Source organism: Nyctereutes procyonoides, unplaced genomic scaffold, assembly GCF_905146905.1.
Source record: "Nyctereutes procyonoides isolate TBG_1078 unplaced genomic scaffold, NYPRO_anot_genome, whole genome shotgun sequence".
Classification (NCBI taxonomy): Eukaryota; Metazoa; Chordata; class Mammalia; order Carnivora; family Canidae; genus Nyctereutes; species Nyctereutes procyonoides.
This window is the reverse complement of record NW_026575036.1, coordinates 6611620-6627410: the sequence shown is the minus strand read 5'-3', so window position 1 is coordinate 6627410 and position 15791 is coordinate 6611620. Positions and strand designations below refer to the sequence as shown.

The 15791-nt window shown below is 36.4% G+C and overlaps 1 protein-coding gene across 1 annotated transcript; it reads right to left on the bottom strand.

Moving 5' to 3' along the window:
* Window positions 1-1923: 1923 nt before the first annotated feature.
* GOLT1B (golgi transport 1B) lies at window positions 1924-15706 on the bottom strand. Its single transcript, XM_055318972.1, has 5 exons — window positions 15563-15706; window positions 9636-9727; window positions 7922-8100; window positions 6927-7008; window positions 1924-4360 (listed from the first exon to the last, which is right to left on the bottom strand). Exons 1-5 carry the CDS (start codon window positions 15585-15587, stop codon window positions 4322-4324), a joined length of 417 nt encoding a protein of 138 aa, XP_055174947.1. The 5' UTR covers window positions 15588-15706; the 3' UTR covers window positions 1924-4321.
* Window positions 15707-15791: the final 85 nt, after the last annotated feature.

Here is a 15791-nt window from a genome sequence, read left to right as displayed (position 1 = left end):
GTGTTCTGAATTTACAACTTTAAGGATAAACATATGATGTAGTTTGTTTATAAAAGTTTCAGTAATGAATTCACAAGTAGATGCTTTCCATCAAAACTGCCACAGTCAGTATAATATGCAGCAGTGAGGAGAATGGTTTTGACAGATTATCAATATTGTAGTCTTATCAAAAGCAATGTGCTAGAATGCATTTGTCTAAAATGGCATTGCCTCCTAATACGATTTTGTTAAATCACAACGTCAGGGCTTTTACAGGTCCAACTTAGATGTGGGCTAAGAAAAGTTACTTGATAAAAGCCTTGACAGATAAGACCACTGAATTTTGTTCTGCTGACATTATGACCAAGTAATGGGCACTGGACAAATTAAGATAAACCCTTTTTAAAGACGTATAGTCAATGGGGAACATTTTGCCTATATCACTGACTTTATCTGAATTCTTCCAGTTGACTGGAGCATGCCCAGGTCCACTTATAGAATAATGGGCACTGTTCAAGTTGTAAATTTACCAAGATTAGTGAGTATTGTGTTCATATAGAAAACAGTTCCTATCTTGGGTAAAGTTACATGGATAATATGGCTATTATAATAAAAACTGCAAATTACTTCTTTGATGACAGAATGAAGGATTTTGATATAATATGAATGAGCTCAATTGGTTCAATATTCTACTTTGGCTTAATTCTATGCCCGGCTGGTCTTCCCCATAGACCAGCAGGCTCACGAACAGAAGTAATTTCCTCAGAAGGCTACCAGTCAGATTCAGGGGCACAGAGAAGTCCTGCTAACCAAAAATTAAACTCCCCATTCATTGCTGTGTTTACTGTCTTCCTTTTACTTAAGACTTAGAACCTCGAGAATCTCTTTTCTGTAACCAAATAATACAGACAAGTGAAAAGTTCTATGAGAGGACAAGGATGGACCAGCTATTTTGCTATAGCAGATCAAGAAAGACATGATAGAAGTGAACTATTCTTGATTAGGTCTTGAGAGCTAGTAAAGGTAAGGTGGTGGAAAAGTGTGCCAGGCACTCTACTTTTGTATCCTACCTCTTACATGGGGTACAGGTAGCAGAAGGGTAAAGGTGGGAAACTTTCAGCACAGAGGACAAGGTCAGAAAGAGGTCTGTTAAACAGATTTAAGATTTCTGGTTCACCAGGCAATAGTGAAGACCTGCTTGCAGTTCAAGTACTAGATTCAATAGGTACTTACTGGGTACTTTAAGTGGTAGACATGGCCAGTGATTTTTAGCATTACCAAAATTTATAATCAAAACATTGAAGTAGTTTTGTCACAAAGATTTCAATATTGGATTATTCTTTCCATTTTGAGAAAAAAAAGAAACATTCCTCCACTATTTCTAAATTCACTGTCCACTTTTTTTTTAACCTGGCATCCATTTCTATTTATGATTACATTTAAACAATTTGGAAATGGAAAATGTGATGACTATTTTATGAAAAAAAAGGAAAACTGCATATAAGGCTAATTTAAAAAAATGAGGTGAGTTATTATGCAATGCTAGTTTTTAGAATTCCATCATAAATATACATTTGACCACTGTTAAGGACTGAATATATATTCTCCCCAAATTAGTATGTTGAAACCCTAACCACCAATATGAGGGTATTTGGAGGTGGGATTTTGGGGAAGCAATTCAGTTTAGATGAGTTTATGAAGATGAACCTCCCCATGATGTACTTAGTGTCCTTAGAAGATGAAGAGACTAAAGCTCTCTGCCATTTGAGGACACAGCAAGAAGGCAGTCATCTGCAAGCCACAAAGAGCATCCTCAACAATAACTGAATTTATCCTGATTCTTTTGGACTTCCCAGCATCTACAACTGTGAGAAATAAAGATCTGTTTAACCCACCCAGCCTACAGAATTTTGTTATAGCAGCCCAAGCTAAGACAACCACCAATTAATAGAAAAGTACCCTTTTATTGAGAGGTAAGACAAGTGTATTTACAATATTCAATTGTTAGGTCATATACTCTGACTGTGAGACTTTTTGAAGCAGCAATATTCCAGGAATTACAATTTATAAGGGGAAATGAAAAACATTGCAAGTATGTTTCTGTTACAGAAAATACATTTGAACAATGCCAGGTACACTTAAGGCTAAGTAGTATTAGACCTTTTCTTCCATCTTTATAGCAATAATCAAAGTACATTTTTGTCACAAAGAGAGAAGGCTAATTTTGGAAAGGAAGAAACAATATAATGTACAGTGCTTTCTGTCAGAAGACTAATGTGTTTAAAAATAGAGCCTCATCAGTGGTTCTGAGTAAGAAATATACAATGCTGCCAAGCAGTCCCCAACTCACATTTGAAATTAACTTGTGGACTCTGAAAACTGCTCCAGCCTCTCAATCTTACTAAGGACTGGGAGATTATCAAATCCTTTACACCAACTTCTAATAATACTTCTGAAGTAAGATTTTGAAAAAGAGATCTGTTACAGTGCAAAGAACATTTTGATAGAAATTCATGTCTACAAAGGAGTTAAATAATACAGATGTTCCTTACATTAGCAGATATTGTTCTTGTTCTAAAAAGATAGAATTATCTAGCCACTGAAAATAATATGGATCAGTCAAAAATATGTATAAGAGTCCTACAGGGCAACTTGTATAAGTCGATCCCCAAAATATGTATATATTTGACACTCTCCAAATGAGGATATTACTTTTTTGAAGAACATTAGACACAACACTAGGTCTCTTATTATTCCATGAACTATTGAGGTAGGAGTCTCATTTTGTCAATATCATCTAGTTTCACAGATTATGTCATAAGTCAAATGCCAGTACCAAGAGACAGTAATCCACAAGACTGAACCATTAAACTATATACCAAGTCTTTCCTTCTTTAGACAAGCAAGGATGGGAGTTTTCTGTGCATCGAGATTTAACTAAAATAACATAAGCTGTGATATATTTTGTAGACATGTTTGTAAATAAAAATCACAAATTTCAGTTATGATTTTGTGCATTAAAAAGCTTTGCAACTGTTAAAAAAGTAAATAGTGCAATCATTAGTGGTAAAACAAATAGTACTATGGCTGTTGAAATGTGTTCTTACATCTACCAGAAAAGCTGCCATGTCGGAAAACTACTAATGAAAAAATGGCCACTGTCAGTCAAGCATCAATGGTAGAAAAAAACAACACATTTTTTTAGTGTCATATTTTTAAGAAACTATAGCCCATTTAATTATAATAAACTAACTTTAGCATGTGAAATTCAGATATTTTCTCCATGAATTCAAGATGAAGAGTGATCTTATGAAGCATTCAACATGCATATTGATTTTTGTTAGGAAAAAGCTAAAAATAAAGGGAAACTCCACTTTACATGAAAAGCTCTTACCAAATATAAGTTTAACCTTTTAACATGTTACATCTTAAAGTAAACATTATCAATAGTTATTTAATTTATGAAAAGTAAAATGATAAAATCACTACTAAAATAAAAATAAAACAAAAAAGAAAGAAAAACTACACCACGACAGAAAAATCCATTTGGTTTGCATCGTTTGGTATCTTAAAGAAAAGACTATCCAATGAAACAAGGCACGTAACAGACTACTTCATGGTTTTTGTTAGATGCTTACATGTAACGAAGGATACAGATAATTAGGTCAGACTCTCAGGAAGTAGAAGTAGTTCCGGAGTGTTTAGTTATAAAGAATGACCTCTGCGTATTCTGACAGTGAATATCTAGTTCAGATTTTCATCTGGCTTTAAAATATTAAGAATCAGAAGAACCACAAATGTTTTATTTTTACCATACATCTACCAAAAAAAAAAAAAGTGATTCATACATCAAAACTGGGTTTTCCTTGGTTTTAATACATTAAAATGACATAATCCAATCTAACTCATGCATCACTTTCAGAGACACAGCGCAACTGGAAATACTTTTACCATTCCAGTGGATATTTCTAAAAAGCAAATGCCTACAGTGCTCCCGCACCTCCAATATAAGAAGAAAAGAAACAGGCAGCAGAGTTCTCCAAGGATGGCTGTTTCACACATTGTGGATAAACAATAAAAATTGCCTTCAAGAGTTTCAATAAGTATTGTAACATAGATTCACCTCCTTTAGTTTGCTTGCTGACTTCTTAGATCACTTGATTAGAAGCCTGATCTCATTGCCTCTTTGTTAACTGCTATTGGTACTTTGTAGACTATACGTTTTAAACTTCTGTAAAGAACATTACAAGCTATTTCATGTAATTTAATTTTGTGCTGAATATTCTTCAAAGGATTTTATAAATAATACAATATTTTAAATGAGTCTTCAATTCATTCGTTGTTATACCATATTGTTGCTTTCTCCAACTTTATCTACAAACTGCAAGAAGAAAAAACAGATAATTAAAAGAAAACCCACAGCATTAAAAAAACATATCAACATTTTAAATGTTGATTAAAAAACCCAGCTTTATAAGATTTGTGGAAATTTAAGGCATGACTGACAATGGTTTATTAATCCAATACTACTCACCACCATCTCCTGACACATAAATGTGTATTAAAAAATTTTCTTTTCTAAGGTAGTTTTTGCATGACATGTTATGCATATGACTTTAAGGGTACAACACGAGAAATACAACACAATGAATAAAAAAATTGGATAAAATGAAATTAACACTGCTAGCTTAACAAAAAATTAAAAAATGAAAAGCTGAGATGTCAGCCATTCATGCATTAATGAACCCAATAAGGCATTTCAACTGACCATTACTGAGGATCTCTTCTGGGCCTATGTAGTCTTTGAACAAACAGATTTAACTCCATTAAGTTCAATAATTAACAACAGCTATTGACTAAAAATACTTTAAATGTGTAATCTGGGCTTCAGACTGCAAGTGGTAATGACATTAAAAATAGATGTAATGAGGCAAGCATAAATTTATAGCTCCTGAATATAAATTTTAACACACATTAATTTAAGTGGTTATTTACTTTGGCTACTCCACCCCAAATGTAAAGCAACTGGGCCTTCTTCAGCATTCCAGATGGTGATGCGAATATTGAAACAAAATAATTAGTGGAGATATTAAAAGTCATGTAACCCAAGTGGTCATAATACTATCAATATCTAGCAATCACTTAACCCTTCCTTTCATTTCACTATTCACATCTTTACTGAACCATGAAGTAATAATAAAAGGAAACATAATTTACAGCATAGAGTGTCTATATATGCAAATACTGAAGAATCCTTAAATTAAGGACGTGAATAATGAGTATAACTGTATAACGAAGTTTCGGTGAATTCAAAAGCCATTAAGTAAAAACAAAATTGACTATACAGTATGAGTTTGGAGATTAATGCAAATGAAATCAGGACATACCCCCTATAAGCCCACATTCCAACATTTTATCTTCTTATATAAATGGGTGATTGGCACATGAAACTAAAAGTCGCTTTGAAAGTACCATGGAGGGACACCTAGGTGGTGGCTCAGTAGGTTAAGTGGCTGACTTTGGCTCAGGTCGTGATCCCAGGGTCCTGGGATTGAGCCCCACATCAGATTCCCTGCTCCATGGGGAGCCTGTTTCTCCCTGCCTCTGCCTCCTTCTCTCTTCTTTCTCTGTCTCTCATGAATAAATAAAAAAATCTTAAAAAAAAAGAAAAAAGAAAGTACCATGGATTCATTAGGATTTTAAGGTAAATATACGTGGAGAGAAAGCACAACAATCTCTCTCCAAAGGTAACTTCAAATATCTAGGTTGTTACCTAGGCTGTATTTTTTTTTTTAAGATTTTATTTGAGAGAGAGAGAGAGAGAGACAGAGAGAATGAGTGGGGCAGGGAGGGGAAGAAGGAGAGGGAGAAGCAGGCTCCCCGTTGAGCAGGGAGCCCACCATGAGGCTCCATCCTAGGAACTTGGGAAATGCAAAAGCTGAAAGCAGATGTTTAACTGGCTTGAGCCACCCAAGTGCCCTTAGGCTGTAAAATTCTGACTCTAAAATCGACTTGAGGTTGGAAATGAGATTTTGTCTTACAGCAAAACCTATTCATTCTTCAGTGGGTAAGCCATCCTTTAGCTGATAATCCAGTAAATGCTATGGATTCTCTCTCTAGAAACACTGTAGAAACATCTACAAACATCTATAAACAACTTTAGAAAGTTGATGGCCCAATTTGGAGGAACAGATTTGATGAGATCTTTCAAACTGTAGAGAGCTGGGAACAGAATTTTATCATCTGACTTCCAGTATAATAGTGCTTGATTTAATTGTCTTAATGCACGCTATTTGGTGGCACAGTCTAAGAAAGAAAATATTTATTAGAAATAATGATGTCCTTTTTACATAATAGCTTCTAAAATTAGAAATCATGTAAAAGTTAATTGAAAAGTGCCTTGAACTCTCAAAAAAAAAGGGTAGCATAGCATACCAATCTGAATTACATTTATTATTTTTTTTTAATTTTTTTTTTTAAATTTATTTATGATAGTCACACACACACACACACAGAGAGAGAGAGAGAGAGAGAGAGAGAGAGAGAGGCAGAGACACAGGCAGAGGGAGAAGCAGGCTCCATGCACCGGGAGCCTGACGTGGGATTCGATCCTGGGTCTCCAGGATCGCGCCCTGGGCCAAAGGCAGGCGCCAAACCGCTGCGCCACCCAGGGATCCCTGAATTACATTTAAAATAAAAAAACTGATAGTATTAAAAATGGATGTAGGGAAATCAATTTCAGGTTTTTTTATGGTTAGCAATGATGATTTTCTCTGGTATTCATGGTAACCATGATCTATGGTGACGTGACAATTTATATCATAATAAAAAAACTTATTATTAATTAGGTATCAATTACTTGTATTTCTAGGAGTAGAAAGCATCAAAGAATATTATTTTTGATATTGATGGTTTAAAAATTTTATTTCTAATACATGATAACTTACTGATCTAATTCCAGGTAAATTCAAGAGGGATCCAAGGACTGGCACTCTTCTAATAAAGCCAATGACCACAGGAAAGAAGCCCCTGGAAGAAGGAAAAAGGTTCTCAGAACTTAAAGATTCTTTATTATCAAAATCAACAGCTAACCAAGTAAAAAGAAAGGATCCAGTTAAGATTTTAAATGTCTTAGAGACTTCACATTTCAAATGTTACCTTTAGTGGTAATGTTTCTTACCTCTCCCTGAATTTGATTATACTTATAATACTTATAATCTTTCTTAATTATACTCCTATAGTATTTTGCTTATACATCTATCACGCATTACTACTATATCCTGCTGGTATCTTTTTGTCTCTTTCCCATATCAGAAGTGAGAGATTCTCTAAAGTATATTTGACACGAATTCATTCTCCCGTGAATAAAATGGTGTTTGGCAGATAGAAGACAAAGGATATACATTTCTTGAATAAATAATTAAACCAACCTTATTTAAAGGTATTTTCTCACATAGACTACTGTTTATTCACTTGGCAACTAGCATTTGTAAATGTTAACTGATCAAAATCTACCATAGTGTATTCAGTATTAAATATGTACTAAATGAATTGTCACCAAATGGCAGTAATTATGCAGTATCAGGTGCGATGTATTAAAATGCTGTATGCATGTATGTATGTATGTATCATTGTTTAGCTGATAAAAATAGCAAAGTGCCTTAACAGAAAGACAGTGCCTTGAAACCCCAATAAAACGAATTTTATTGTGTTGAAATTATAATATATATTCTATTGGCAAATATCTAGGTTTAATAAACATTTTTGTAGCTGACTGAATTATCTAGTAAGACTCAATAAAAGATTCAATGGAAACAAAAATCCATTTGAGAAAATTATGGTCTTTGTACCCATGCCAATGCAAATATCTGGGTTTTTGTAATAATTATTTGACATACTGGTTTATTAAAGGAGAAAAAGTAAAAGAAAATAATTGCCTTACCTGAACAAGAGAAAAAATCCATAAATTTCAAAGATCATGCCTATCAAAGGCCAACCAATAAGGACTACAAATACTCCACCCAGGAAAAATCCTGTAGCTTTCATTTTATGTTTTTGGAAGAAGAATCTGAATGTTCTTTCTAAACCAATGACAAAAGCCAAACCAGCCACAAATAAAACCTAGAAGAGAAAGAAAAAGGGAGGTAGAAAAAGTAGTTAACCATACTGCATAACTCTGAAAAGCAAGGTCAAAGCTAAATATAAAAAGCAGCACATCTGGCTCTTAGTGTGGGCAACTGGCTTGAGGAACTGAGGATGCACGCCAAGAGGTAGAATCAAGGAGTGGGTTAAGCATGTGAAAGTTGAAGTTGGATTCCACTCTTCTCAGTCCTCTTCTTTTTTGATTAAATAGAGAAAAAGAGAACCAAAGAAAGATCAGATGTTATCAATGGGCATGTACATATGCAATGGTTCTTCCAGGCAAGCTAAATGGAGACGGCTTTAGTTATGCAGATGAGTGTTTGGGCAAAAGAGGAAGGCTGGTCATAAAATATGCCACCTGGAGGTACTCCTGGTTCTGCACACTTCACCACAGGCTACAGGAGTGCCTATGGATGGGAAAAATACTGACATGGCCAAGCTGATAGGAGAAACTATGTAAAGCCAGGAAAAGGATTCTAGTCTTACTAATCCCAGAATATCTGGTGGCAGCAGAAGTAAAAATAAAGTTGTATATTCTCAAATATACATATATTTTGTATGTTTCCAGAGAGTGAGCAAGAAATGGTGATCTCTTAAAAGCTTATTTTCCCCCAGGTTTTATTCCTAATACTTGCCTTTTTTTGTAACTACCTTGAATGAAAATTTTAACCAAGTACTGACTGAACCTAATGGTTAAGGTTCATAGGCTCAAATAGCAGAGCTCCTTATATTATTAATTAAAATACAAATTTGATTAGTTATCCTTTATATATTCTAAATTCCAATTAAAAGCCCTATGGTAATATACACTTCAAAGATATTTAATATTATTCATTAACTTTGTTGTCTTCTTAAAAAGGTTATGATTTATCTCTAGAACTCTTGTACAATCTTCACAATGGACAACAAAGCACATGTCTTAGCAAGTCGGCTGTTAATATACAGATATATTAAAAGGTTTAAATGGGTTTTAAAGATCTGTTTGTTTTATACTACTGAACCAAATGTTTCAAGTCATATGTTTTAAGTCAAACATATTAAGAAATTTGGGGGCTACCAAGTCACCTATTTTGAACTCCTATCTAGAGGCAGCCTTGATTTAATCCGTTGATATTACATAACCAACACTCAACAGAGTAGTCATTCAAAAATCTCTAAATGCTTACCTTTTGTTTAAATAGTTTTCTTTTTTAAAATTTTATTTATTTGACAGAGAGAGAGAGAGAGTGCACAAGCAGGGGGATCAGCAGGCAGAGGGAGAAGCAGGTTCCCCGCTGGGCAGGGAGCCTGGATGAATGTGGGGCTTGATCCCAGGACCCTGGTATCATGACCTAAGTAGAAGGAAGATGCTTAACTGACTGAGCCACCCAGGAGCCTTATTTCTGATGTAAACAGAGAAGGTAATACCTGAGTAACAGTGAATTACTTCCCTCAAATGTAATAGCAGGCAATTATTCATTTTAATTACAGTTTCCTTATGGATTTACTTAAAATATATATATTGAAAAACTCACATTTCCAATGGCCAGTAGTGCTTTGTCAAAAAAGAGAATCATTCCAAAGAACAGGAAAAACACTCCAAATCCTGTTAATCCCATTCCAATTTCTGCAATATAAATTATATAGTTAAGGGTAGAGAAAAACAAAAGTTACATTAAGATCCCCGTAAACTAAGTAAGACAATTTTTCAGTTTTTCTTTTGGTTGATATAAGAAAATAGGTCCTCCACATTGCAGGTTAACTTTATGACATTCATTAAGCTCTATAATAAATTAACATCAGCAAACAACTCCAAAATTTAAAATATAAGTGGACATTTCTAATCCTTGTATGAAAGATAGCACTTCTCATAAACATACGTAGGAAAGATAATCAGGATTCTAAACCTTTGATTATATATTTTTTCCCTCCCCAGAACTCCACTGGCATCCGAGGTAAGCATAAGGGTTTTCTTTTACTATTTATGTCCTTTCATATTCAATGACTATTACTTATATGCACAATATCTACAGTTACTCCTTTCCCTTCTTAAATTAATTCCTTCTTTAACTCAGTGGTAATGCTACCGTAGGTCGGCACAATATACTCCATGATATACTGCTTCTCACAATGGCAATATTTTGAGAATCCCATCAGAGTCTCCTCATAAGTTAATTTTCAGGAGGTTAGGCATTACTTTTAACTTCTTGATGGTATGGATTTATCTTCCATAAATTATCTAAATCATGAACCCATTAATGCATTTAGTGTATTAAGTCCTAAAACCCACTCTCCAAAAGTTTCAAAGAACAGTTCTACTGAATATTAATATTCTGAGGTTTTACTCTTTTCATTCAAATACAAAAAATTATTGATCAACTCCTAGATGCCAGAATCTCTTCTACGTATTGAGTGTATGGTGGTAAAAAAAAAAGTGTAAGCACTGAAGTTTATGTTCATCCTTATATAAAACACTAGTAATTTTATTACCTTTACATTCTCTTGGTCTTATCTTTTTAGCCTGAGGATTCTTAACTTTCTAAGATTACAGTTGTCCTTTTCTGTTAATCCTAAAAGCATAAGCCACAAAGTCACCCCCTTGGTCATTTTAGTTTTGCTCTCAGGAAATACTTACTAATCGTTATTTTACCTAGACACAGACAATCCGCATGAAATAATGAAACAGCAGAAACCATATTTTTGGAAACCCTATTTTAAATACACTATTAATGATTTCTGGTCTGTTACTTAACTTTTTGGCATTGGCTCCAGAAAGCCAAAATCTAGGTCATAGCTACTCAAAAAATTTTTAAGCCCTGGAAAATGTTCTGATGAGTTGAAAACTTCTATCATATACCTTTCTCTACATTCCCCACCTCCTCAATTTACAGTTAACTACTGCTTTCTATTCCAACGACCTTTTTTTTCCCCAAAGTTAGTCTAAAAGAATTCAGGTACTGGTTTATAAATATACTGATGAGTTTATTCCACAAACACAAAATCCTATGAAAATGGCTAATGCTTTCATGCTTAAATCCCTTAAGACAATTGATCAAATAACTGTTTAGCTGTCAGATATAATTTCCTAGAGGAAAATACAGACAAAGGAACAATTACAATTCCATCTTTTAACAATTTAGTTGTTAGGATTTAGTCACTGGCAGTTGAGTTATTTGAATATGACTAATTTCTACCTTTTCATAAATCATCTTAATGATTACATATAAATCTTTTCCCCCCCCCCCCAAGATTTCATTTATTTACTTTAGAAGGAGTGGGAGGGGGGCAGAGGGAGAGGCAAAGAATTGCAAACAGGTTCTGCACTGAGCCGGGAGCCCAACTCAGGGCTGATCTCATGACCCTGAGATCATGACCTGAGCTGAAATCAAGAGTCAGATGCTTAACCAACTGAGCCATCCAGGCACCTCCAACATTTTGAGATGTTTGTTCATCAAAAAGAAATTATATTGAAGTATACTTACTATGTACTGTTAATTTGCCATGAATTATCCATTAAGAGGTACTTTACATGTCTTATGTAACTTAATCCTCCTGACACTATTGCAAGGTAGGTGTGACTACAACATTTTAGAGATGGAGCAACTTGAGGTTTAGAGAAATGCTCTGTCTAGAATCACACTTCTGGTTAAGCATTTGAACTCAGTCCCTGTGCTTAACTATTACATCACACTGTTTCCCTCAGAATTTTTTTTCAGGTTAACTATATTTAATTAAATAAAACTCAAGGGCACTAGAGCATACAGAACTTCTAGGGGAAGCATCTTTGGGTGGCTCAAGTTTAACAGGATTGGTTTGTCATCTAACAACTAAGTTGGAATTAGTAGAAGTATTAAAAATCAACTGCAGTGAAAAGAGACAATATCTGGATATGGTTTCCCATCCACTGCAATGTTTATACAAATATGTTATAATTCCTTTAACAAAACTGTGAGGTGAAAATGGTACCAGCCCTATGTTTTCATGGACTCAGAGTTTCATAACTTATCCTTGCTCATAGAATCAAATGTGTGTGTGTGTGTAGCAGGGGGTAGTAAGGTAGGCTGTTGGGCAGGAAAAGTGGTGGTTGTGTGGAGTCAGGCTAGAATTCAAACTCAGTTTTGGACTCCACAGCTTACAACTGTAGCATGGGCACCAAAATATTGGTACTATTTCACCCAGTGTAGCTCAGGAGGAGATATTTGCCTATTACATATTTGCCAGAACTGGTACTGGCATGATGTTGCCAAGTATTTCCTGGCCTAAACGGACCAAAAGTTTCTAACTGGCCTCACTGTGCCCTTCCTCACATCCTGAATTCCCTCTTCCCGGTGCCTACACATTCATAAGCCCTCTGGTTAATAAAACCCTACACAGAGCTGCCTGTTCACCACCAGAATCATACTTAGTAAAATAAATTTATCTTTCGCTGTACAACTATCAAAACTGCATTCCTCTTGCCTACATATGTGGGTTTTTTCTTTAAAGAATAATCAGATAAAAGCAATTTAATAAAATTTGTCTGAAATAAAAAAACATTGTGAAAATTTTATAAGTAAAGATGCTTAATCTAACAGCAATCACTGTTAGCATTTTTATATCTTATTTGAAATTTTTTTGAAGATTTATTTATTTATTTATTTATTTATTTATTTATTTATTTATTTATTTATGATAGGCATAGAGAGAGAGTGAGAGAGGCAGAGACACAGGAGGAGGGAGAAGCAGGCTCCATGCCGGGAACCTGATGTGGGACTCCATCCCGGAACTCCAGGATCGCGCCCTGGGCCAAAGGCAGGCGCTAAACCGCTGAGCCACCCAGGGATCCCTTATTTGAAAATTTTAATATTAGCTTTTTCTTTCCTTCTATGCCTTTTAAAAAATAGAAAATTTCACAGTAAGGAACTCAACTGAATATCAACCAAATCAAACAACTCAACTGAAGATCATGGGAGAATTTCAGGCAATGTGACATAATGAAGTAAAGATCTAGAGGCAGCATGGGAACTACCCTACTCTGTCCCTCTGAATAAATCTTGTGTTTTTATGGAGAGGGGTGCGGACAGTGCTATTATAGAACCCCTTAAAACAATCATGAATTGCTTTTTATTCTGTTCGGTGCTCAGTCACCCTCTCCCAGAATCAAAATACCAGAATAATCTTGGCAAATCACTTGAATGATGGCCAATTTCTGCAGTTAAACACACACACAAACACCATTTGAAATCCAAAGAGCTTTGGTTCACTAATCATTTTGTGTTCCAATCCATTGTCCTACCTAAAACATTTGGCAAATAATAAAGAATATAATTTCATCTTCTTCATCAATTTAATGAAGGAGAATGCTCTGTAATTTGCCCATATTTCAACCCAATCCCTTTGTTCTGGATTTTGGAAGAATGTAAATCAGGTGCTTGTTTCTATAAGAAGTCTTCAATAGAAGAGAATCTCTTTGCAAAGCATAAATAAAAAGTTTGTATTTTTAATCTATGTAATAATCAGACTCAGATAGAAAGGAAAAATAATATTTTACAGTTAGAAAAGCTGTGCAGAGACTAAGTGCTTTCTCTAGCAGAATTAGAAAGAAGTTCTAGCAATTTGGGTATACAATTCTTATTTTCTTGGACAATTTAAAGTTTGGGTTTCAGTCAAGAGGAACAGAACACTATCACAAAGACAATGGACTCAATATACTACACAATCCCTCAAAAAAAATCAATGCATAACTTTATAGGATAAATATCTACTGTTGTTATCTATCCTTGCTATAAAAAAACACACTATTCCAAGACAAATCTCAAATAAAGTTTGTATCTAGTTTTCTTCGATGCTGGAAGGGTACAGTGAACACAAAGGTTTCTGAGCCAGCAGACCTGGGATAAAGCCTTTTTCTGTCACTTTCCTTACGACCATACGTTGAATTTCTTTTGAGCCTCTTTTAATTTATAAAAGAGATATACTTCTCCCTGCCTTATAAGACTCTTATAAAAATTCAGTGTAATGATTTATATGAAAGCACTTGGTAAAATCAAAAGAAATGTCTTTATACAATTGCTAGTTTCTATTAGAACAGTAAAAAAAAAAAGGACTTTATGTATCTTTTTATTTTATTTTATTTATGATAGTCATACAGAGAGAGAGAGAGAGAGGCAGAGACACAGGCAGAGGGAGAAGCAAGCTCCATGCACCGGGAGCCCGACGTGGGATTCGATCCCGGGTCTCTCCAGGATCGCGCCCTGGGCCAAAGGCAGGCGCCAAACCGCTGCGCCACCCAGGGATCCCGACTTTATGTATCTTCTGATCAAAACAGGTGTGGCCAACAGACAAAATGGGTACCGCTCCTCGGTCAGTGCAGGTGGCTCCAAGGTGCAGACCTATCCAACCACAGAATGAAGAGCCTGATTGGGGAGGTAGTGTGTGTGTATGTATATATATATATATATATATGACCTTAGAGGCTCTGTCAAGTTCAAGTCATCCATGACTTCAATCCAAACCTTAAGACTCCACTTTAATAGACTGTTTAGTTCTTAAAATCTTGAAAATCAAAGCTAAGCAGAATAAAAAATGAAGACCATGGCAGATAAAGGGAGACGGAAAAAAAAAAAACTATCATGACCATTAAAAGATAGGACCCACACGGTTGGGCAGATATGTAAATAAGAAAATGATAAAAGCTGACAATAGGGTAGAAAAGTAGGAGTGTTATAATGAAATGAAAGGAAAACAGCAATGCTAACCTTAGACGTAAGATACGCCTAGGGAACTCTATCTCAGGCACAAAGAGACGCTAAAATAATGAAAAGCCACAGAGCACAATACACAACATGAAGGAAAGCGATCGTTTCACTGATTATTACTACTGCGGAAAGGTGAGGCGTAGAAAAGTGAAGTCGTTTCAAGGAATTTTTGGAAAGTTGTTTCCAGGGGTGGTAAAAGGGAAACTATTCAAAATATTTAAGTGTAAGCATATTAAAACACACACACACACACACACACACACACACACACACACCCAACACCTAAAATAGATGACATTTAAAATACCATCTCCCAAACAAGCGGCCAGTGACTTGTAGAGGACCCCAAGTCTGTGATGCGCGCAAACGTCCCCAGGAGTGAGCCCCGGGCTCCGCGCACCGCGCACCCAACTGCCTCTCGCGGCCATCTGCGGGAACAAAGCGCCCATCTCCCCGGCGGCGAGAGCGGCGAGACCCCGGGGCAGGACGCACACTCAGCGAAGGCTTCCCCCTCCCCCCAGGCCAGGCCAGCCACGGCAAATCCAGCTCCCGCCCCCTCCAGGCAGCCCTCCAGGTCCCGCGTCCCCAGCTCAGTCCAGCAGGCCGCCGCCCCCGACGCCGAGCTTCATTCATTGACCCGGACGGAGGGGCGGGCGGGCGGCCGAGACGGGCTCGGGCAACGGCTGTGCGAGGTTCCGGGCGGGGACCCCAGGGCGAGCGCTTACTCTGGGTGTCTGTTAAGGAGATCATGGCTGCAGTAGGGAGGGCAGCGGCCACAGCACCGCGGGGCGTCCAGGGCGTGAAGCAAAAGTCGGGAGGAAAGAAGCCGGGAAACAGCCCGGGGGAGAGCCGCCACGTCTTCCGGAAACACGCAGCCACCCCCCACCCGCGCTTCAAGGCTGCTTCCCATTGGCTAAGCCCGCCCCCGACACGGGCCAATCACCGCTAGCCTTG

Bases quoted from the DNA above. Each gene is read 5' to 3' on its own strand.
- GOLT1B (XM_055318972.1), bottom strand. From the start codon at position 15,587: ATGATCTCCTTAACAGACACCCAGA. The intron at 9,728-15,562 runs GTAAGCGCTCGC...TTTATATTGCAG, and splicing joins CTCCTTAACAGACACCCAGA to AAATTGGAATGGGATTAACA. The intron at 4,361-6,926 runs GTAAGTTATCAT...TTCTTCTTGCAG, and splicing joins ATTTACCTGGAATTAGATCA to TTTGTAGATAAAGTTGGAGA.